This window comes from Xenopus tropicalis, chromosome 8, assembly GCF_000004195.4.
Source record: "Xenopus tropicalis strain Nigerian chromosome 8, UCB_Xtro_10.0, whole genome shotgun sequence".
Lineage (NCBI taxonomy): Eukaryota > Metazoa > Chordata > Amphibia > Anura > Pipidae > Xenopus > Xenopus tropicalis.
In genome coordinates, this window is record NC_030684.2 from 51086737 (window position 1) to 51112108 (window position 25372).

Here is a 25372-nt window from a genome sequence, read left to right on the forward strand (position 1 = left end):
GTGTATTGATAAACTTGTTTGTAAACTTGTTTGGGCAAGGCCCTCTATACCTCTTGCATTGGTTATTGGTTCGTTTTGTATGTAAATCTGTATGTTTAATGTATACACCATTTATTGAACTTCGCTGCTGATTATGTTTGTGCTTTATAAATGTGTTAATAATAAAATCATATATGCACTTAAGATTATTTGGAGAGGGTGATGGACTTTTGTCTTTCTCAACTAAAATGAACTGTTGCTACAAAAGTTGTTTTACCATATGCAGTTGGTTCTTCATGAGGAATCCTTTGGGCCTCCAGCACTTCATTATAACCATAGTCAGTGACTTTTAAGACAAAACGTCCATCTACCACACAGTTCCGAGATTTAAGTCTCCCATGGACAAACTTTCTGTGGTGCAGATACTTCATTCCCTACACATTAATAACAGATTGAGTAAGTTGGCGCTGACTCAGATATTATATTAGCTGTTTTCAGTTATTTGTCCAAATCAATGTTCTTAGTTCTTAACAAATATAAGTTACTTTGTTTTAGTTCCAGAACACAAAGTGTTTGTTGACTCCATATCTCAGCCTAACTAGCCTCTACAATAAGGTCTCCCCATCCAGTGTTTCGGCCCCAAAGTTTAGGAACCCATGGAGAGGTGAGCCAAGCCAGCAGGGCTCCCTAGCTAACCTAGCCGGCCTCCTTGCCCTTTCCACATGTGCAGTGATGTCACAGAGAGGGTAAGGGAACCGGCAGGGGCAAGAGAGCCCAGATTAGGGGTAGGCAGAAGAAGCGCCTGCCTAGCGCCCCCCCCCCCCCCCCCATCGTTGCCCCCTAGGTAGGAGCCTCTTCTGCGCCTACCCCTAGTTAAAAAAATTTTTTTTTTGTTTTATGAATATTTCTACCGGTATAACAGTTAATTACTAGTTTATCATTACTATGTGTGCTGCAGTTTATTATTACTGTTCTCTCTCCATTGTTGCTTAAACTGTATTAATAAAAATCAAATAATATGTATAATATAATAATATGCTTAATGGTCTTTCTGTAGCCAGCTGGAAGCACAATATAAGATATTAAGATATTTAGGTGTATTCTCTCATTTACAGTAGGTACATAGTCACTATCTGCATACCATCATATCTCAACGTAGGCTAAAAACATGCTGCAAGTATTATACTTGCTTGTAGTTTATTGGTCCTTAATGGCCAGGCTATATAACCAATCAATAGCCAAGTGGCTTCCTCTGAGTGATGGTATTTACCTTGATAAGATCCAGCAGTAAGGAAGATTTGAACATCCAGTCTAGTTTCACATCTTGGTTTCTTAGTAAATCTTCCAAGCTGCCCCTTGAACAAAACTCTGTGACGATGGCAAAAACTCCACAGTCATGAAAGAACCCCAGAAATGGGTTGACGTTCTCATGGCGCATGTCTTTCATCTGCACAGAAATGCACTTCCCTTTAAATTCCTTGGTGTCAGTTAGCAAAAAAACTAAATTGCAAATAGAACATATGCAAAAACCAAACATTCAAAAATGTAACCTGGAGTGACTCAGTATATGTGACCAGCAAATACGACATGGCACCGCAGGGGGATGTTACATCTGTAGGCTGTGGCCCAATTTGGAATGACTGGTTTATTTGCTGTACAGAAGATCACACCATGGCTGACTTTTCTGACCAATATGTTCTGTTGATCAGTAAACAACTGCACCCCTCATGGCTAATGTATCATGTCAGTGGAGCAAACCATAGCAGGTTACTTTAGTCTAGCAGGCATTGCCCTAAGAGCAAACCGCACTGGGCAGCATATTAGCTGTTGTTAAGTCACCAGTAATGGTCGGAATGGAATTCACATGTTGACAATTAGTGACAGATGCAGATATAATATATACAATTTGGCTCTAACACATATATTGCATAGTTACCGTTTCAAACACATCGCTTGTTCCTGGCTTAAGTTCTCCAAAATCTCCAGAAGGAAATTTTTTCATCCAAACCCAGTCACCCTGAGGACAGTAAATCACATGGGTACAGATCAATTGTATATTAACAGTTAGTGAGCAGGGCAGAGGGCCATGATTCCTCTATGCTTTTATTCAATATTTGTAACACTTATATATGTCTTTGTTTAAACTTTATATAGGTTTCAATTGACCAATCCCTCTTGCCTGAGTACCTTTTGATTTCTTGTTAGTGTGTGCAGCAGGAATACCTTTTTAAAAACTGCACACCCAACATTTGATCACGTGTGCATGCAAATAGTTGTATGCAACATTACCTTCTTGATCTCACACTACAAAAACTGTAGTTTTTATTATTTATATTTCCAAATTATAAAATATACAAGAATTATTATAATAGTTTTTAATAGTAGTAAATTCATTTTGCCTTTTTCTGTATTAGAGTATAATTTCATTTGGAGACTAACAATTATATCAAGCACAATACAAAATATATATTTTATATATTTACCTACCTCATATATTGCTACATTGGAATTCTCATAGGTAGCAGGTATAAGGCTTTGAGTTGAACCTGACCTCATTGGAGATTTCATACTCCTGGTATCTGTTAATACCGGGCCACTGTCACTAGTACGACTCCCATCGTTGCTCAGTTTCTTAGTGAAGAATTGCAAATATCAGTTAACAATTGCCAGTATAATTCAGGTTCCAGTAACAATGACCAGTATAGTTGTGATATAGAATAATAATTGAAATATTGATCCCCCGATCCTGTGTTCGGATCTATGCCAAAACAAGCTGCTCGAGGCAGCTGTCAGAACACACTCTGCAACTACTATGGGTATGTACAATCCAACCACAGGCCCGTTACTCTCTAGAAATGGTGTAGATTCGATTCTTAAACTTGTCTGGCCAGATATACAGACCTTCAGCATCTACCCAGTCTTTAGCAAATAAGAAATGTTTTTTTTTTGTTTTTGTTTTTTTTTGCTTTGTGATTTCCCAGTTTTCCTATAAAATTGTAATTCTGAATCGCTGAAACAAGGATAGTTTAACTCATGCATTGACTGAGTTTACATTTTGGCTATCAGAATTCTTTTAAATAGCTGCACGCAATAGAGAATCCAGTGTCTCTTTACTGGAATAGTAATAGTTGTGTCACAAAATGGTTAACACAAGGCAATGTTTCCCAAGGAAAAATTAAACGTATAAATATTTAAAGCCCTGATGAAGTTTATCCACCAGCCCTTAGAGAGCTCAGATCAGTTATAGCCAGTTTTGTTTTTATCTTACATTATTTAAAGTCTTTTATGTGCCAGTAGATCAGAGGAAAGGACTTGCAAAGCAAATGCAGTTCAACAATTCACTTCAAGCAATGCTCGGAAAGCCATAGCTCAAAAAGATTGATCAGTAAGCCATAGTTCAAAAAAATTGATGTTGATAGGTAAGCAGAGAATGAGATTCATTGTGGACAGCATAGATTTAGGTTTTAGCCATAATGACAAGGTATTTAGTGAGAGTGTTAAGCTTTGAGGACAAAGCTTTATGTCCAAATAAAATGCAAAGCAAAAATGTCCTAGTCATGCAGAGATTTATATGACTAGCATTTAATACTTATTAATTGACTAGGGTTTACTCAACATACCATTTACTGGTTTTATTATAAATAACTAGTATTTTTTTTACCCATAATGTAACTTTTCTCCCATAATTCCAGCATAACTGTGGAGGTGCTTCGCAATTGTCTATTGCAATTACACCTTATGGGGGAGATTTACTAATCCACGAACGGACCGAAAGCGTCCGAATGCGTTTTTTTCATTTTTTTGCGACTTTTTCGTTGCGGCGCGAATTTGTCGTATATTTTCCGCGACTTTTTCGTCGCCGTCTCGAAAAAATCGTATTGTCGCAACAAGTACGAAAGTTTTGAATTCATTCAAGCTTCGGTAACGTGACTTTCCTTGGGCCAGGTTGGAGCTGCACAGTGCCATTTATTCCTATGGAAGGCTTCCAAAATCATGCAAAGTCGGAAAGGTTTTTCCGCCATTCACGATTGTTCAATACGAAAAAGTCGCGACAGTGACGAAATAGTTGCGCAAAATACGAAAAAATCAAGACGGCAACGAAAAAGTCGCAAAATTTCCGTTTCCAATACGATTTTTTTCCATTCAGGATTCGGATTCGTGGATTAGTAAATGTGCCCCTATGTGTCAAGTTGGATGCATTTGTGCCTGCTTTTTGACACAATTCCAGTGCAAATTGCATTTAGCATTATAAGAATGGGGGTTGTGCCACTTCTGGAGTTCTAACTGGCATTTGTATCCAGCCTGCTTGAGGCGCCTGTAGTTGGAACTTTGGGCTACCACCAGGTCTATGATGGCAGTAGCTCCAGGGTTCCCCAGAGTCAATAGGCCACCATTCCTCAGAAGAGGCAAACATGTGGAAGGGCATGAACACCCTTTTTTTCTCATTGTCTGTGAGAAATGCAGACAGATACTTGCCACATTAGGACCATCTTATTATCTGGTTACCCTTACCACCATCATTTTCACAAGTGGAGATCTTGAAGGAAACAATCCTGCCTACATATCTGAATTAGCTAGGACCTGAGTAATTACTCCTAAACTAAAATGATGACCTCAAAAATACATTCACAATACTGGCTTCAGTTGAACAACAAGTTTTCTTACCTTAACACTGAGTTGTGGATTAATAAAGGTAACATCTTCCAGAGTCAAGAGAATTTTGTTTGGTCCTCTAACTAGCTTAATTTTATTTATACGGCGCCTGGAGAAGCAAAAACATATATTTGTCAGATGTTGTTTCTATTTGTCGGCAACATAAAAGAATACATAGAAGAAACTACCACTGGAGCCTCTTTAAGGAGTCCACTAAGTTCTAAATACAATATTGGTAATATTATTGGCTAGATTTTTTTTCATGATTTCAGGTAAAATGAGTTAAAAGTACAATATTTTTTAATAAGATGTGTTATACACATGGCTAGTCTGTGTATTTATGGGATAATATATCCCTTACTGTAAACTCTACCAATATTATGAATGAATGTTTCCTTTGTGTCATGTGGTGTACAAATGAAATTAATGCATGCATTGTAGGCATCCCTCTCCCACCCCTTACCTTTTCCCTATTCTGTGCTTTGTTTAGATGTGCAATTTATGGAGCAACAGAGCATTCAGACTGTAATGGAACTCTTTATTTACTGCCTACCTTATGGCCAAAGGGCAGTCTCTAAGGACAGACCTGGGTTGAGCCCCCTAAGATTGCAGTCTGTCTGCACAAGTTGCAGAGACCACAGCAAGATAGGCTGCTTTCATAAACACTAAGGGACACATTCCTTAATACTCTTACACTTCATCCATGGGTCCTTGTAAATGACCACTCATGAATTTCAAAACCAGTCAGGACTTTTCTTGCTGAGTATATAATTGATTATGTTATAAACCAAGCAAGCATTCCAATATTTTTCATAAACTGTTCCACTGGTATACATGTGCCTAATAATGTGTAATAATATAGGGTTTATTTACATTTATGCGCCATTTATTTTGCAAAGCTACTGCACTCTGTGTCCTTGTGCTGTTTGTTCTGGCAAAGCAACAAAGCTACTGACAATACAGAAACAAAAAGGTGCTTTGTCTGTTTTTTTTGCACTTTATTATGAACACATACTTATAAAGGCCCAACATATTCCAAAGTACTTTACTTACCACCTTCCTTAGTAAAAGAGCCCCTATGCTCATAAAAATGTGTAGAAAAATGATGGAAATGTAAATAAATGTAGAGTACTTTGAGCTGAAGACCAACCTTATAACATAAGCAAGTCCATTTAAAGAGATGATGGCAACGACAATGCAGAGAAAGACCATTAGTGCAAAGGCAGGTTCAATACCTGAGGAAGAAAAACAGTTAAAACCAGATAGCTGTTGAAATACCAAACTAAAGCCGATGAACAACAAGCTAAATAACAACAAAACCACAAATAATAAAAAATTAAGACCAATTGCAAATAGTCTCAGAATATTAATGTCTACATCATACCAAAAGTTAATATAAAGGTTAATATAAATCACCGTTGTTGACAGTCAAAGCATGTTACAGTTGCAAACCATATAGGGAATTATTACAAAAATGAAAATTCAAAAGGGGAACTTTAAATAAGCTCTGTCTCATGAAAATAAGAAACTTTCTAAATATAATCATTAAAAATTCTGTACCATTTTTTAAATAAAAACTATCACCCTCTTAGCAATGTGTCACCCTTCATGTAGGAGTCAGTATGTGAGTGTGTGCTCTCTTTGGCTAGCCAATGTAATAAAGCTGACGGTAATGCTAACAAAATAGCCAGTTTAAAGCTACATGTAGAGAGTAAGGTTGCCAAGGGGATAGAGAAGTGTAACAGTTATTTCAGAAGTGATATAAAATTAAATTTTTTAATTGATTCTATTTAGAAAGTTTCTTATTTCCATGAGAAGAAGCTCATATTTCATTTTAATCTTCATGATAGTTTCCCTCTTTTTCCAAACTCTAGTTTGGAAAAAGACAACTGAAAAGCTGCAATGACTACCACATATATATGGTACCACAGATATATCTACCACATATCAAATTTTAGTTGAATTGTCACAGAAATGTACTAATTTGCTCTTTCTGTACATACACATACTTGCTTCCCACTCTATCTATCTATCTATCTATCATCTATCTATCATCTATCTATCTATCTATCTATCTATCTATCTATCATCTATCTATCTATCATCTATCTATCTATCTATCTATCTATCTATCTATCATCTATCATCTATCTATCATCTATCTATATATCATCTATCTATCATCTATCTATCATCTATCTATCTATCTATCTATCTATCTATCTATCATCTATCTATCTATCTATCATCTCTCTCTCTCTCTCTCTCTCTCTCTATCTCTATCTATCTATCAATGTTCCTCTTTCCTTCAAGCGCAGAGAAGTAAGCAAAGACAAATGTTGGTTATCCAAGATACAGCATTTCCTTTATTATACACTTTTTTACTTACTTGTCTACAGGAACAAAAATCAAACAGCTTAAATTTAAGAAGAGAAAAAAAAATCATGGAAAGAAATAGGGTGGATCACATTACCCTTGTTGTCAGGCTTCAGAATTTCCTGCAGAATTCTTGCACAAGGTGAGGGGCATGTGTTTGACCCAAGAATGTTCTTTTTCTAGATAAGGTAGTGGTAATATCACTGGAGCTGAAGGCTATGAATAATAGGGAATAACAGTTTCTCTCAATGTAGGGCTCCTCATTAAAGTGTTAGGCCCATATATAATAAAAATAACTATAATTCCCAGGTGCAGTATCCCATAGCAACCAAGAGGATGTTTGCTTTTAAATAGGTGACCAGTAAATGCTTGCTGCTTATTGGTTGCTGTAGGTGATTAGACCGATAGCAAACTTTGCTCCTTTTATTAGATGTGTCCCCTAGTTCTTTAGTTTTTTGAGAGCAATGATTTAAAAAGGTGCATACAAAGGATGGAAAAAATTCCATGCTTCTTGACAAAGGAGTCCAAGAAAGTTCCCTTCAAATTCCTCTATTGAGAGATGAGTGATACCAATCTGCAAAGGCTCCTTCAATGGAGCTGTAAGTAGTGTCAAAGTAGGAACGAGGGGTCAGTAAAAAAATGGGGCCAGTACCAAATATAGGCACCTAACATGATCTCTCACAACAAGGTCATCTTTCAGTCAATCAGGCAGTCCTTGCCACAAAGCCACAACAAAGGTCTCACAAATTCTATTAAGAATTCTGTTCTATTGGCTGGCAGTATAGTTACCCTAGTAGATCTGTATAAGGCATGATGATTCTGTTACCAAAGGGGAAAGGTCTACTCCATCTGATAGTATGGATATTGAGTGGGTGCAATGCTTACAAGGACCATTGTATTCAGATAGTAGTTAGCTGATAGTTATAACAATAATATAATAATAATTTGCATTGTTGCCATTCTCCCCAACCAAGCTATACAAAAAGGTAACTATTTTTGCGGCTGGATTTTGGTTAGACGTTAAGGAAAACTGGCCTTATAGGTCTCTTGATGGAAATTTTGCTTGATCATTTTATAATATAATGCTTTGCTGAATTCCCGTAGGTTAGTAGCTGTCTAGTGTGTTATCTATTCTGGGTTTCTAAGGGTGAGTATCATATTCAATTCAGTTTTGATGCCACTGATTTTTGATTATTGGCTGATATTACTTGTCAGGGGCTCTAATACTAGAATGGGTACAGTGGCCATGCTGTTGAATGACTGTATAGTAGTGTATATTATAGTATTTTATTGGGCTTATGTCTAAAAAAATGTTGTTATAGAAATCCAGTTTACCCTGTCAAATGCTTTTTCAAGACCACTTAAGCAGTGTTAGGGTTTAAATAGGTTTCCTTTCTTCTAATAATGTAATTGTGCTTCTGGTTTTCTCTGGATGTGTGGGCAATGGGTTACTACTTCATGTATTACTTCAGCTCCAGTAGTACCAGAACAGGCAACCCTATTTCATTTTTATGCAAAACCCAAGGCTTTATAGAGTTATTTCTTTATAGTTTAATCTCTACCAAGCGCAGTTTCTGGTGAAACTTATTTTTTGTATTTGTAGGGATTTTTCAATAGGGAAAAGCACAGGATATACATGGCTAAATGCCCTGCCATTAATGGCTGGCAGGAAGAGATCATTCCCATTAATTATCTTGGCCAATTTCCCAACCTTTCTTAGTTAATGAGTGAAATATCACAATACTATGAAAATCCACTACAGCATAACGCTGCTGATTTTCCTTGTCACACTTAACTGAATAGGCCCAAATTTCAAGCCACATAAATATGTGTTAGTTGTACTTAATATGCCTGTTTGAGGCTTACTGAACAGAATCCATTAATATCAGGGTATCAGTGGATGGCCCAGGGACCTACAATACGACTTATCAAGGTCTGCATAAAAGTTCGATTTAACAGGAGGTTGAGCAAGAAGATTAAACTATTGCATTGTTATGAATAACATTAGATTACTACTGTAATTTACATTCCATATGATATGACAAAATCTATCTTATCATGTGATCTTTAACTATACATTGCTCTACGGCAAAATTTTTGGTGCATACAAAAAAAATCTTTATCTGAAAACCCATTATCCAAAATGTTCCTAATTCTGGCAAGGTCATCTCCCATAGTCTCCATTATAAGTATATAATTTTAAATTTCATTTTTTCTATTTCCTTTTTCTCTGTAAAAATAAAAAAATGCATTGTACTTAATCACAACTAAGATATAATTAATATATATACATGGGGTGATGGCACACACAGGAATTTTCATACAGGAGTCACAGGGTTAAAGAAAACAAAAAGAACTTTCATCAGGGACACCAACACCATAGTGCAGAACAAACATTTTTAAGCCCAAAAAGGCGCCCATCCTGTTGCTAGGCAACACCAAACAAACAGGTACAGAGAAAAAAAACACATAAAACAAACTTGACTTGACACCCTTAGTGAAAAAATACATTGTACTTAATCACAACTAAGATATAATTAATATATATATATATATATATATTTTTTTTTTTTTAATTATATCTTAGTTGTGATTAAGTACAATAGGTATTGTGATCCAAATTACAGAAAGACCCCTTATCTGGACAACCCCAGGTCTTGAGCACCCTGGATAACAGGTCCCATACCTGTACAATAAACTTGTATGTTTAAAACATGAATAGAAGAGCTAAAGAGGTTAATATCAGTATTAGAAAAGGATCCATAAAGTCATAAAAAAATCTTGTTTTTAAAATGTATCAGTTTTAAGACTCAGTGCAGAGAGACAATGTAGAATTATATAGCTGGGGACCAACTTTGTAAGGGGCAGGGCTTTCAAAGCTCAAGTTTATCCTGGGGGTACCAAATAAGGGTCACGATGGCTATTTAATAGCCCCTATGTGGACTGGCAGCCTACAGGAGGTTCTGTGTGGCAGTACACCTGTTTTTATGCAACCAAAACTTGCCCCCAAGCCAGGAACTAAAAAATAAGCACCTGCTTTGAGGCCACTGGGAGCAACATCCAAGGGGTTGGGGTGTAAATTTAACGCGTCGGGGCAGGAGCGGTTGGGCAGGGGGAGCGCCGCAAGGGTCATTTACTCATTAGCCTATTAGATAATTAATAGGCATAGAGGTGGGGCAGACAGTTACTTTCACAATTCAGAGCATCTTAGATGTTGCTGCACCCCTCACATTCCCCGTCCCTCCTCACCATCTTATTGTTTAACCAGTGCATGGACATAGGTATCGGGTCCCCCCATACTGGCACAGAAACAAGATTTTGGCAAGATGAAAGCTTGCCTTAATAACAGTGTCCACAATTGGTGCCTGCCTGCTTGCTGCAATTGTGAATTCCAAGGCTGAAGAAAATAAGATTTAAAAAATGTATATAGTGTAAGTGAAGATGATTTTGCTTGACAAACACAATAGAAAACTATTTGGAATTATTTCTTAGGGTGACAGCTCCAATTTAAAATATTGTAGTACACTACGGACCAGTGATCCCCAACCAGTGGCTCATTAGCAACATATTGCTCACCAGGCCCTTTGATGTTGCTCCCAGTGATCTCAAAGTAGGCGCCATTTTAACATTTTTGTTTTGGAAGTTTTGGAATCACAGAGACACAGTGGCTAGAAGTCCACATGGGGCTACTAAAAAATCGCATCACAATCCTTATTTGGCACCCCCAAATAACATTTTTATGTGTATGTGACTCACCAACACTTTTTACATGAGTGTGGCTCACTAGTGAAAAAGAATGGGGATCCCTGCCAAAGGCACAGATCAAATAAGCAACTCAACACCACTACAGCAGGAAGATACAGAATACACAGACCTCAAGCTATAGACAAGATCAGTATTGAGTTGCATAAGATAAGGAATCCAGCCACAGCATGCCTCTCTCTTAGTAAACAGGATGCTAATTTAAAACTGCTGACCCCCAAATGGTTTACTAAGTTTAGCAGAGATAATAAGCACATAATCCAAAAGTAGTACAAATACCATAGCAAAATAAGCCCCAAGTGAGAAGGGGAAATATGGTGAAGCCACCTTGCTGAACTTTATCAAATTTTAATTGTTCTGGGGATGTGCTGAATTTATCATTACTCTTTGACCAACCTGAGAGCGGAGGCTGTAACAGAAGAAAATTCTAAACAATTCCACAAATGAACATTATGAGCCGTATGGACAACCCAGCTAAATCTAGTTTTAACAACTCTATCATCAACCACATTACTTAAATGAACAGAAATCACAAGAAACGGTAGTGTACTACCATTGCATACTCCGTACATTGCATACTTGCATACTCTGTACAATGGCCAAGTGACCAGTTATTATCATCTCCTCAGTAGGTAATTTTCAAAAATGAATACTATGGACCCTACCTTAACAGAGGTAATTCCTTTTGATTTTCAGTGATAACCAGTGTTATTAATACTCTATACATATTGTTATACCCTTTTTAAGGGGTAACATTTTTCCCATATACAGTAAATGTTATCACATGGCCATATGTGTTGGTAGATGGCCCTTGATACTCCCTTGTTAAGCTATTACTTTGAACTGTTTAAAATACTGGTACCCCTGTTGGTTGGAATCATGGGTGCCATGGCAAAACATGTCCTTTGTATAGTAAAATCTCAAAACCTCCTGGCACATTACCCAAATAAACACATTCTTAGCAACCAATCAATAGTTAGTATTTACTAGTCAAAGATCTCATTGGTTGCTTTCAATTAAAGAATTGATGCTTCAGGCAATGTGATTAATGTTCTAAAGTTTGCTACTTCTCTGATAACCCACAGCAGCCAATCAGCAGGTAGCATTCTTTGGTCAGCTGTTTAAAAATACACATCAGATTGGTTGTTATTAGTGATGAGTGAATCTGTCCCGTTTTGCTTCGCCAATAAATTCGCAAATCTTTCAAAAGATTCATGAAACGGCGAAAAATTTGTGAAACAACGAAAATGTCTCACGGACGCCTGCGACTATTCTTTTGAGGCCTGCGACTATTCTTGTGACTATTCTTGCGACAATTTGGACGCGCAACTATTCTTTTGATGCCTGCGACTATTCTTGCAACTATTCTTGCAACAATTTGGACGTGCGACTATTCTTGCGACAATTTGGACGTGCCACTATTCTTTTGACACCTGCGACTATTCTTGTGACAATTTGGACGTGCCACTATACTTTTGACACCTGCGACTATTCTTGTGACAATTTGGACGTGCCACTATACTTTTGACGCCAGCACCTATTCTTGCGACAATTTTTGGACGTGCAGCGAATTTTTTCATCTTTTTTTGCGAAACAATCCGCTAATGGCGAAATGCGGAAATTCCAGCGAATCCAGGCCTGGCGAAACATTTCGTCCATCACTAGTTGTTATGACTTACTAGATGTGGGCAAATGGAATACTTTTCATTACATTACAAAAGGGTCTAATCAGCTTGATATTTGATCTGGCTCTACAGCACGGGGACGCACATTGTACAGAAGAGCATCATTCAGCTACATGTTTTTGCACTGTAGGCTGCTTGACAACACCATTTAGGAATCATGGACTATTTAGATTCTTCTCTGAGCATTGCATTTAACATTTAACACAGCACAGTATTATTACATAATTATATCAGTCTCTCTTACTGTATCTTGTAAATTTGAACTGAATTTTACTCTAAACGCACCTTTTTTTTCTGGTTTCAAGTTTTACTGATGTTGCATGCAGTCCCTTTGGGGTGTTTATTATAATCCCATTGTGAACAAGAACATTCATTCGTGATATCCACATGAGAACCAAGTTGCTTTTCTACTAAAAAATCATTTAGACATGAAATAAACCCAACAGGATTGTGTTGCCACCAAAAATTTGCAAAACAACGAACATGTCATGCTCGTCATTTTTTTTGACAATTTTTTTTGGCGTGCAACATATTCGCCGTTTTGCGAAAATGTTGCATTGAAGCTGCATTGTGCATTGAAGCTAGGTGCAAGCAAACATAGGCGCTACCGCTTTGTGTATAACTTCTCAACACAAGCAAACCTACAACACTTGTCTTCACTAAAACAAGAAGTAACCAGGAATGTGACTTTACCCTAAACTGTATAACTGTATATATTTAATATAAATATGAACTCACCGCCTGTGCAGATTTTTCCATCAGAAAACCAGCAGTAGGAGTCTGTCTTTGGTGAGACCCCATTTGGAAAGTGAATTGGCCTCCCCATGTATCGGACCATATCAGTTTCCATATCCACTACATAGGTGCGGTGTAGCTCATTTGTCTTCATGTCAGCATCCAGGATTACATAGTCTGTGAAGCCATTGCCGCTCATATCTGTTTTAATCCATTGGTTAAATCCATAAAACTGCATGTTTTTTGAATGCTTAACCAAGCTGGAACCAGACACCCATGTCCCCTGCCTTCTGCTGCTGTTCATGGCATAAGCAGTGAAATATATTGCATTGTATATGGTTCCAAATAATGGTGACACCTGGGCAAACAAAATAATTGGAGTTACTTTCAGTGACCTTTTGTTTAATAGTTGGGAATGTTGGCATTCCAGTGTACATGATCAGACCCTCACAGGCAATGTGTGGATTCTGGCAAATGCCAAAGGGGCTACTGTAAGATGCCATAGACAGTCACTAATTATAGGGCCTGTGGGGGGCTGAAATGACAAAGCCTATTTTGAATTCTTGACCTGCACATGATGTTACATATATTTAACATCCTCTAATATAACTTTCATAACTTTACAAATTTAATTCTGTGATTGTTGGCAATTCTGATAGACTGTTATCCAATGAAAGGGTAAATTTCCAAATTTCTGTTCAGTCTGGCACTTTACACAAAAAGAGAACAGTCTGAAGGCTTCATATAACAATACTGGAAGGACCCCACAAATATGAGCAATTAACTTACTTTTTAAGTGTGCATGGCACAACATGAAATATTCCCCAAGGAAAGGGCACAATAAAGGAAGGCAAGGGGGTTATGTTTTAAAAGGCACAAAGTTTGCCTAGGTGCAGTAACCTATAGTAACCAATCAGCAGGTCAGATTTTCTGGTCACCTGTTCAAAGGCAAGCATCTTATGGGTTGTTATGAGTTACTGCACCTGCGCACACTAGTACCTTTTATTTCATAACCCCCAAAAATGGAAAACAAAGAGATAGTTTGATAAATAGGAAATTGAGAATGGATATATCCACAAGGATATATAAATCTTAAATAAATCATACTTTAATAGTTTGGTCTGGGTATCTAAATGTATACTCATGCCTTGGAATTCAGCTTTCAATAAATAAATAAGACTGTAAAGGAGTTACCACTTTATTGTTTCACTTTAATACCCTCCTAGCTTGGGGATTAATTTAAATCCCTTAGTCTCACACACTGGCAAAAGCAAGTGAACTTCTGTTTATACTGGTTATTCAAATGTCAGTTACACTGTAGTGTGCTAGAGAGTTATAGTATTATATATGTCATTGCATGTGGGCTGGAAGTATAGCAAGGTTCAGCAGACTAATGCAAAGTCCTATTAGACATTACAAGGCAAGTGTGAAGTTTATATTACCTGACTTGGTTTTATGTTAGCATTCATCTCCCCGCTCTCCTGTGCTTCTTGGAATGCTTCATAGAAGGTTTTGCCTTCAGACTCCACTGTGATTGTAAGCACAGAATCATAGGCAGCTGTGAGATTTGGGCTGTTCTTCAGCATATCATATGTGGTCTTATGATATGGTAAACTATAGTAGAGTGTGTCATAAGGAACAAACACATAAGTGCCATCTGTCATTTTCAAGTCATGGGCCACTTCCAGAAGCCGCTGTTGTGCCTGTCCCCCAATTAGGACAGAATGCATGCACATAATAATCACTGTAATACAAAGCCAGGAAAAAATATGAATTTGCTAACCAAAATATAGTAGCCATCTAAAAACTGCTGTCAGTCCATATAATAATTAAAACAATTGCTTAATTATTCTGCTTTCAGGACCAAGCTGGTTATGGAAGTGTTACATTGGTCCAAAACTTGCCGTTTTGGCATTAGTCATTAGCTATTAATATGTTTACAGCACCATGAACTAAACAAACATACATCAAATGGAACACTTTCTAATTAGACCAGTTTTGTTAGTACCACAGGGGTCGGTCCTTGGTCCTTTGCTTTTTAACTTGTTTATTAATGACCTGGAGGTGCACAATGAAAGTACTGTTTCTATCTTTGCTGATGATTTTAAGTTGTGCAAAACTATAAGTTTCATGCAGGTGCTGCCACTTTGCAGAGCCATTTAACTCAATTGGCAGCAGAATGGAAAATGAGGTTCAATGTTGATAAGTGCAAGGTTATGTTTCTTGTTAAGTTATTCACTAAATGGTAGTGTGTTTAGGGGTATCATACATTGAGAATGATCTGGGTATTTTTGTAGATAACAAGTTTTCTAATTCCAGGCAGTGTCATTCTGTGGCTACTAAAGCAAATAAAGCGCTGTCTTGTATAAAAAAGGGCATTGACTCAAGGGATGAAAACATATATATATATATATATATTTGCACTGGGGTTTATTTAAGGGGTTGAACGTGATAGACTTTGGACTTTTTTTCACCGAACTTAACTATGTAAATATATGTTCCATGTTACTGAGGGTCTTCCATCTGAAGAGTGAAAACTCCATGATTATTGCGCACTGTGGTTCCGAATAAGCAGGAATGGCAGCAATAGTACATTCCATTGCATTTACTGTTTGGAAATTTCAAACCTAGCATAAGTGATTTATAACTGCTTAATAAGAATAAACAATGCACTCAAATGGAACATGGATAGTTTATTTAATGTTTACACCTATATAATAAAAAAGGTAAATCTTACCACCTGCCTTCAGAAAATGCACACTTGATAAAATGTGTTACAACTGTGGGAAACTGAAGAAAGCATTGCTGCACTACTTTATAATATTTTGGGCTCCTTACAGCACTTTATTTTATCGAGAGCAAAATCTACCAAGATAAGTGATTATGTGCTAAAGTATGCAGATTATTCTAAGAAATACTGCAGATAAGTAGATTATAGCAGGGTTTCTGAGCCAGAGTGTCAAGACACCCAAAATGTTCACAGTATTTGTTCAAGTGCTTGCATGATTGAATAACAAGTAGCTGGAATAATGACACAGAAAATGGATCACAAATTTCCATCTCAGCTGAATAGAAAAGTCTTTTAAGTCAAATTTGAAGTAGTGTTAGCATAAGCGGAAGTTGGATATATTTTCTGCAATACCGAATGCCTAACTCAGTTCAGTGCTTTTGGGAAATGAATTGAAACCAACTGCTGGATACCTAAAGAAAATCATTTCATTAGGTGATTAATTATCTGATCAGATTTCTATGCTTTGGGTTTGAACTCACTGTGGTATTTTTTTCAGGTTCCATTTTCTTATCCCCAAAGTTATATAGAAAGAATTGGGGGTTGGGGGTTCACAGTACCATAACGCCCTTGTGAATAATTTAGGGAAACCTTTTATGGAAGTTCAGTAAGAATCATTGTTCTGCTAAGGTACTAAAACTGGCAATCTGTTATGTATGTGAATAGATTACACATTAACCTGAGAATACAACCACAAAACTAAGATTTTCTCCAACATCCAGTTACAACTTACTACTACGGCCAATAGCAGAACTATTCAAGAAGAGTTGTGCTATAATAGTCCAGGTTTATGAGTTTTGTAGCAACAACAAAGGAGCACAGTACTGAGGGAATTATTAATTGACCATCCCATTTGGGTTTCTGAGTATTTTTAGCAAACACAGGCTATGTGGGTTTGAATCAAGGACAGGATTAAAACACAGTACTGTGGTTATTTAGAAACCCTGGGGATACTTGGACCTGGGCAGAAAGTAATACCAACCAATCAGTGATTAGCATTTTTTAGCAAACTGCAGGTAGAACAATGAAAACAAACAAATTGCTTGCAATAGGTTACTGCCCAGGGGTAAATCTGCCCAGTGTTCATAAATGAGCCCTATAGTGTTCTCTTTTGCATGTCAAAGCTCATTTGTGATGTTTCAGGTGGAACCAGAGCATGTAAATCTTAGGATCACCTCTTAGCTAGATCTGCTATCAGTGCACTGACCCCTGAGCAGCTTTTTGTTTATAACAATATGAACACCCCACAACTTTTGAATTTCTGTTAAGCCGGCCATACAGTATCTAATTATGCTTGTTCTTTTTGGTTAATCGCTCTAACTCAACTATTGCAGTAAGCTGCTTGTCTAAGAGTCTGATCTGAAGACCCCTCAGCGTTTACACCTGTGATTAAGTACGTCTCAATGTCACCTACCAACTTTACACCTCTATAGCAATGTAATAATATTAATAATTAAAGTGCAATCCAATCTCCATTCATGCTAACCCCAATCCCTATCACAACTGCTACATACCAAGAGATTGGGCAATATGCCATATGCAAAGAGTACAGGATACCGCCATAATAACTGAATATTTTATACAACTTATAAGAACTACTTTCCCAAATACTTATTTCTTCCCTACTGTACTCCTGCCCTCTATTACTGTACTATAGTACCAGCTCTATCTGCACTAATAAGAGTGAATAAGGTATCCTGTTCTATCAGTAACCGCTGTCCTTTTACCACTCCTTGCCAAACACAATCATCGCTGTTTATTAGAATGAACATATTACACAAAAAGACTCTACTGTGTAATGCCAAACATTTTCATTTGTGTTACATAAAATTGACAAAATTGATTAAGCTTCACTTAATATGCCCCTAAACTGTTTAATATATTACACCCTAAGGTTTTTTTTTTAGCCAGAGATGCAAGTGCAGATAAGGGAATAATAAAAGCAAATCAGTATTAAGAGGTCATTCAGATGCCACAGACATGGACAAATGGACAGTAAAAATGCTCTGTATGTAATGTAACAAGGCACTGTTGCCACTGTATTAATCAATTACTACAATGAAATGTGTTGTTATAGGAATTAATTGTAAGAATACAGGACTTTGATATAACCCCTTCCTCTGTTGAATTATAGATATCAAAGTTACTGGGCTTTAAAATCGATAACTGTGTTATCATTCTCTTACTATTTGCACATTGATACAATTAAAGGCTGAACATTTTGTAACTATATAACTATGTAACTATTTTGTCGCATGAAACTACAAAGAGTTAAGTATTCGGCTATATGGCCAACATAAGGCTTCCTACAGTATCAAGCTTAGTAGAGGGAATCCCCATGCTGGCTTTGTTTTGGGTAACACTCTGTACAGTGTGTGAGGGAACTTGCATTTTCTGGTGTTTCTGGTTGCTTACTGAAATCATAAATAATAGCTGAGGTCAGTATCGGACTGGGGTGGGCTGGGCCCACGAGAAAACCTTAGGCCCACTCTCCCCTTCTATGTTCCCTTACAATCTTTAGTCTCTTAAGTAGTCTCTCTACTTTTTACATACTATTATCTATCCTTTCCTCCATTTCTTTTGTTTCTTATCATATAGAATTGAGTAATGGGCATGGTATAGGCATACAAGGCAAATGGTTGGGTGACAGAAGGGCCACTGACACTTGGGCCCACCGAGAGTTTTCCTGGTATCCCCGTGGGCCAGTCTGACACTGGCTGAGGTGGAACAATATACAGGGCCATCAAGTTCAACCTTTTACCAAGGTAAATCCTACAATGCAGTACCCCCCTAACTTCTAGCTTATGCTGAAGAACATGAAAAATCCCATCTGAAGATGTCTCCAGTTTATCAAAGAATGGTAAAAATGAATTCCTGATGGCAAAAAAGTGGAATCAGTTGCCTTCAAATTTCGTACTAGCTAAAAAGGTATCCAAAGCTTTATTAATAGGGATATATTGTGTCAAAAAAATAAATGTGCCAGTGCATTGTGTTGCTTCATATATAGAGGGAATGTGCTAGGAAAAGTTGTGTTTTGGGCTGATTTGTTGAAATTATTTCCAGCAACTTGGTGGACCCTCCTACCCCTTCTACTGTGCTTCTGGTAGGGACTGTTAGGGCACTTCCACCCCTCATTTGAGAGGATCTATGGGAAGCTCCAATAATAGAGCCATTTTTTAAGTTAATGTTGTTTTTTGCCCAGTGTGAAAGCCGACACATATTATTAGTCATTATTGCCTACAAGATTTTTTTTGGGGGGGGGGAAATAAAACTAACCACTTACCATCTAACCATTTAGAGGGAGGGAATTCCACCAAAAAACTTTTCTGCAACACAGCATAAAAATCCTTTCTTTATGTCCTCTGAGAAGACCTACAAGTGACTAGGGCACCAGAAAGTTTATTGTAAATTGTAAAGAATCCCAACTTGGACAGACCTTCCATACACCTTTTTAGCTTACTCACACTGCTCTGGAGTGTCTCTCATTTATTTTTCATCTTGGGTACTGGAAACCAAAGCAGAACCATATGTTCTAGATGGGTGTTTACCGGTGTATAATAAAACATTTGCAGCTGTATTTTTGGAATTACTCTTTAAAAAAAAGATAACATGCTAAGACATTATCTGTGTTGCACGCACACAAACACACAGGCACAGAGCCTCCTATAACCACTTGTCTGTGTGAGAGAACATAGTGGGAACACAGCATAAAGCAGGGATATATTGTGGTGTAATTAAATGAACACTCTAAGCAAATACTCAAAGCCAACGTGTGTAATATTGGCTAGTTCTCAGTATCAGTCACTGTAGTAACTGGAAATGTGCAATGTTAAGAAGCTATTACTATTTCCAGTTTGTTTTTTGCTGAGAACTATGAAATTCTGATGCTAAACGTAGTTTTAAGGTATGAGAGGATTATCTGTTAGGAAGCCTAAGGTAGGGGGAAAGGAGGATTATGGGATAAACAAATAAGACATAACTGAGACAAGCATAATCTAAAAACAGAGCCAGTAACACACTTATAGAGGTTAGAACATTTTTAAAATTCAACCCCTAGAAGATTTGATGGAAAAAATTAGTGGTGTTTGCTTGAAGTAATTGTTAAGGCATAAACATTGACATATTTATTTTAAAAATATATGAATTCCTTAAAACAGTGCTGTCCAACTTATTACATGTAGTGGGCCAATCATTTCTCATGTAGCATGTTGGAGGGCCAGATTGTATTGTATATTGTTGGAGGGCCTCCAGTTGGACAGCCCTGCCCTAACAATTACCCATTACTAAAGCAGGTACGATGGAACAGGCAAACTTACTGCGTATGTTGTCAATTTTGCGAACCTTCTCCAGAGCTTGCTGGGTGCTCCTAATGTCATCTCCCATGGAGACAACAATTCCCACTGGTAAACCATTGCTCCGGAGGGCATTAGCTACCTTTCTGCCAGTGTCCCTCCAGATATCTTCATTAGATGAAATGACTCCAACATGTGCCCACTGGAAATATTTCATCACATTAAAAAGTACTCGGGTGGGGGAAGGGAGAGTCCTAGCAAAGGTTGGGTAACTCTTAACATTGTCCAACTCATAGTTAATGCATGCCCAGGAAAACACAGCCTTGTTCCAGTTCTTTCCTAGCAGTGTAGCTGCATCACAGTATCCTGGATTGGAAGGGCCAATGAAACCTGAAGCAACTCCAGAGTATGTAAGGAAGGTTGAAAGGGCCTTGGAAGTTTGGCAATCTTCTTCAAGTATCACATAATTAAAAGAGAGTCCAAGATCTAAGGACGCATCCTTATTGATACGTTCAATGGCTAACTTGGCAGCAACGTTTGGAAGTGCTTTGGAAAACAAGGGGTCACAAGACCAAGGTCCAACAACTCCCACTTTGTATGGAATACAGTGTACAAACTGTGGAAAGCACAGGATTGCCAAAAGCGACCCAAGAAGGATTATTTTAGATGGAAAAGTTGAAAATAGGAGATAATCGCTTTCAGTCCATTTTGGATAGCTTGTGCATTTTAATCCAAAGCTATAAAAAGGCCAATGCTCCTTTGGCATTGCACTCTTGCGGGTAACAGAGCCAGCTGATAAAGATGTACCTCAAGCTTCAGTCTATAGAGGTGTAAAGATGATTAAGACAGCATTGTCAGTTTAGTCCTGGAAATAAAATGGCAACATGTAATAAACATATTAAAATAATTCTCAGATAAAAACATTATCTTGGAAGAATGCTTTCTTTGATAAATTGCTATTTTTCAAGGCTTTTTTTTAGTGTTTGCCTGAAGCTGTAAAACACATCTAAACAACTGATTATTCCCATCATGAAGATGAAAATGATAAGCTGTGCACTCAACACTGGTCTAGAACTGATATTTATACCATTATATAGTTAATAGTGTACAACAAAACTACCAGAAAAAAAAATCCTTATGTAAATCTACACATAATGCTCCCTTCTGCATCATTTCTAGATATTATGACATTTAAAGGGGTTTTAAAATCAAATACTGTATATACCCAAAATGTGCTGAAAAAGTCACCCTCAGCTTATACTCGAGTCGGGTGCCATGAGTCCCTCCAGACCAGCACCCTCTCTCCTTTGTGTGCAAATTAGGCCACCCGCAACCAGACCCTCCAGTGCCCTGGCCTAGGCTCCCACTAGCAATACTTATTTCCCCTTACATCTCCTCCGGGACTGGGTCTGCTGCCAGTTTGCCAATGTGCAATGAGCGTGGGGTAGTACTCATATTGTTTTTGTTGACCCTCTTCTCCGCTTACAGAGCTAGTTTACTGTTTTTCTCTGAAATAAATATTGAAAAACATATACCCCACTGATGCCTCAATTAATGTAATTTTATTGGTATTTATTTTGATTGTTAAAACTTAGCAGTAGCTGCTGCATTTTCCACCCTAGGCTTATACTCGAGTCAATAAGTTTTTCCAGTTTTCTTAGGTAAAATTAGGTACCTCGGCTTATATTCGGATTGGCTTATACTCGAGTATATACGGTATGTAAGATAAATTGAAAGTTGCTCAGTGATTATTTTTCTTTGCTGTAAAATTGTATTTAATCTTTTACAGACCTTTGCTGGCTCCGCAGCTTTCATTCAGAGCTGCTGAGATAATGGCCTAAGGGTTAACTGAATATGCAGGTAGCGTCTTCAATGAGATGCCTCTCTGCATGTTGCTCTCCCAAGGGCTCATTTACTGTTGCACAGGACACAAGTATAGAAGTACTAATCATAACCAAATTGTACCACTTAGGCCCCATGAGCAGAGCACTTGCACCTTATGTAATACTCTGAAATTCGCTATTGATTAAAACTCATGTGCAAAGTAAGAAGAACAGCATTGTTGGAAGCAAGGCAGCCTTGTACTTAATGCCTGACATGGGTGCTAGAGGTGGGCTGACAGCTGGAGGGAAGGAAGCACTTCCTATTAAACCCAACTCCGCCTTCTAAGACCAGACACAGGGTTGTACATTAAACCCTTTCCCCAATATGTAATAAAATGCTCTAAGTTTGCCCAGGAGCAGTAACCTATAGTGGCCAATAAGATTTTACCTTTTAAACAAGTGACCAGTAAATTCTACCTTCTGATTGGTTGCTATGGGTTACTGCACCTGGGCAAACTTAGTGCCTTTTATTACATAACCCCTCGTATGTTATCTAATAAAGTCCTAGTAAAGGTCTGGGAAATTAGATCAAATATGTAACGGATTAAAGAGGCTAGGAAAAGCAAAGATAAGAACACACCGGGTTAAATTGTCAATTTCCATCATGTATTTTGTATATAAGTGGCAGAGAATACTGATCGCTGTAGCTTGGAGTGGTGTCTATAAAATGCACTCTACAGTGAATGCCTAACTATCCTAGTATTATTTTGAAAGATTTATCATTGCGCACAAGTGCCAGGGAACTTGGCAAAATATTTTAAACAGTTCACCTTTAATTTTACTACTATGTAGAAACTGGTGTCCTTTTTTTACAGTTTGTCTGGTTTTTTAATTATTTACATTTTTGTTATAAGATGACAGGTTTGGAATTTGAACTGGTTGGTAGGACGTAATAACCCTTAATTACTTTGCAACCAGGCAGAAGTTTGGGAGTCAGAATCGAAGATCAGTTTTTGGTTGCCAGGGTTAGTAAGCCTGACAACCAGACAGCATTTTCAGTTGGAAGGAAAATAATAAAAAAAACACTAAAAAAAAAACAGTTGAAACGTTGCTTAGAATAGATCCATCTACAACATGCTAAAAAGTTATTTCAAGGTGAACTTCCCATTCAAAATATATTAAATGTGTTTCTATAACCCTCTCGGCTATCTATGTTTTAAATATATGCTGCCTCTAGGGGTAGGTATCAGTTGCAGTCTATAGGCTAAATAAAGATAAACATATAATATAGGCAAGATAGTTCTGGTAGGAAGCTGCTTCCATGTAAAGGAGTGTCTACGCTCATTTGTCATCTGCTGTAGGCTGGACATTGCTGATTTGTAATGTTCTTGTATTAATTGTACTCTGGCCACAGCAAAAAAGAAAAATGGTAATGCTATTTCTCCTACACCAGGTCATGCAACCTGTATGCTTTGGTTTGCATAATTTAGGATTTATAGATGACCCACAGGGCTACCATTGAAATAATGATCCAAGCACTATATATTACTTGCAGAATACTACATACCAGAAAGTGCGACTAATGTTCCTCCAGGGAGTGTTTTACCCAAGAAAAAGTAATTTAAGTGCTGTTTGTCATGTGTTTTGTTGTCTCTGTTTGATAAAATGCTGTATTATATCACTGAGGACAGTGGTGCTAAACGGCATAAATGCCGTTGCCCATAGCAACCAATCAGAAATTTGTTTTGATCAGTCTACATAAAAAATAAAAGACCTAATTGGTTGCCCTAGGTAATCAATCCTACTAATTACATTTGTATAAGTGTCCCTGCTTTCCCAGGTATTTTGGAATCTTTAGACTATGGCTTATGTGCATTGTTTTCAACCTCTGACTCATTAATCATTCATTGGGGAAGGAGCATAATGCAAAAAAACTTTGTATGTCAGGCACCCAGCGGCTGTCTTTCCTCTCCTCACAAGGACCTGCATCTCACCAATGCATACAATGCTGACTGTGTTCAGTGTAAATGTATTTATGTTGAGCAATCTGGAGGCAGCACCTAGTCACCTATTATCCCACCTCCCCAACTTGCTCGTCTGAATAAACAGGTTGCACTGATGGGCACATGATGCTTCTGGACCCAGCTCTGATCCCCTCCCCTATGGCAGGCATCAGAGCTGGGCCAAAAGGTAAGGGTGTCCAAGGCAAATACCCTGCATTCATTGCCCCCCTCAACTCAATCCACCAACAATGCCCCTTTCCTCGTCGTCACTTGGCTGTTCACTGATGCATGCCTCTAGATTGCCTCTAGACTCTAAAACACAGTTAAGGGCCAATCAGATTCAGGCATTGCTGCTTTTTTTTAGCATGTAGAATCTAGTGAATTGGGCCCATTCTGAATACAAGCAGGTCACTGCTGCATAAACTGAGGGACCATGTTCTATAACCTTTACTGACTTGTCTCCCCCTTTCCATACGAGGCCAGTTTAGTTTTATCTTGTAAACATACTAGCAATAGTATTATTAAAATCTGCTCTTAAAAATGTTGGTTTCTTAATAATCTATCATTTTCCCACATATAGAGAGGAAGGCAACTTAAATTACACTGACATTTTCCTATTAGCATTTAAATAAAAAGCTCATCAGAATTCTTGTCTTAAAAGCTCAGATTATGCTTTCCATGTAATTTCTGCTGTGCTATTCCTCCTAGCTCTACTCAGTATCACCGTCATGCTTCCATGCCTAGAAATGGCAGAGTCCAATGGCCCATAGGCCTGGGCTCCATGATTTCCCCATTTCTGTCTCTTGTGCATCTGCTCCATATAACACAGCTTATTTATTTAAGTCTAGATTATTCCATTAAAATGTAAATTTCCTTTAGCAAGCAAACATAAAATCTCAGGCCTCTGAGTCAATGAGACCCCACAGCACTCAGGAATCTAATGCAAAAAAAAATGTATGGGATAGAATTCATACAACGATGTGTCTTTAATCTACTAATCATCATATCACTGCTCATCATATGAGTGTACCCTGTTGTTATTTATTTACTGAGGGCTCTTGGCCTGCAAGGGGCTATCTAATCTATGGAACATACTCAGCGATCATTGACCACCAGGATAACGAGATGCATTTGATCAAAGCACCGTGTAATAAAAGGATTTCTCCCCGCAGGTATTAAGTATTAATACTTTTATTGCAAATTACAATCAGTGAACATTTCACTCTGTGTATGGTGTCCATTTTAATACACCTTCTGCCAATGTTTGAGCGCGGTC

The 25372-nt window shown here is 37.7% G+C and overlaps 1 protein-coding gene across 1 annotated transcript in view; it reads right to left on the reverse strand.

Annotated features, from left to right (window-relative positions):
• The window catches only part of gucy2f (guanylate cyclase 2F, retinal), a 52020-nt gene that overhangs the window by 18299 nt on the left and 8349 nt on the right, over positions 1–25372 (reverse strand). Inside the window, exons 2-10 of the mRNA XM_002931816.5 lie at positions 20295–21135; positions 14633–14934; positions 13194–13548; positions 5783–5867; positions 4645–4741; positions 2467–2610; positions 1916–1996; positions 1250–1426; positions 257–413 (exon numbers count right to left, since the gene is read on the reverse strand). Of these exons, the coding sequence (XP_002931862.2) occupies positions 257–413; positions 1250–1426; positions 1916–1996; positions 2467–2610; positions 4645–4741; positions 5783–5867; positions 13194–13548; positions 14633–14934; positions 20295–21036 (2140 nt within the window). The 5' untranslated portion in view covers positions 21037–21135. The remainder of the gene's footprint in view (positions 1–256; positions 414–1249; positions 1427–1915; positions 1997–2466; positions 2611–4644; positions 4742–5782; positions 5868–13193; positions 13549–14632; positions 14935–20294; positions 21136–25372) is intronic.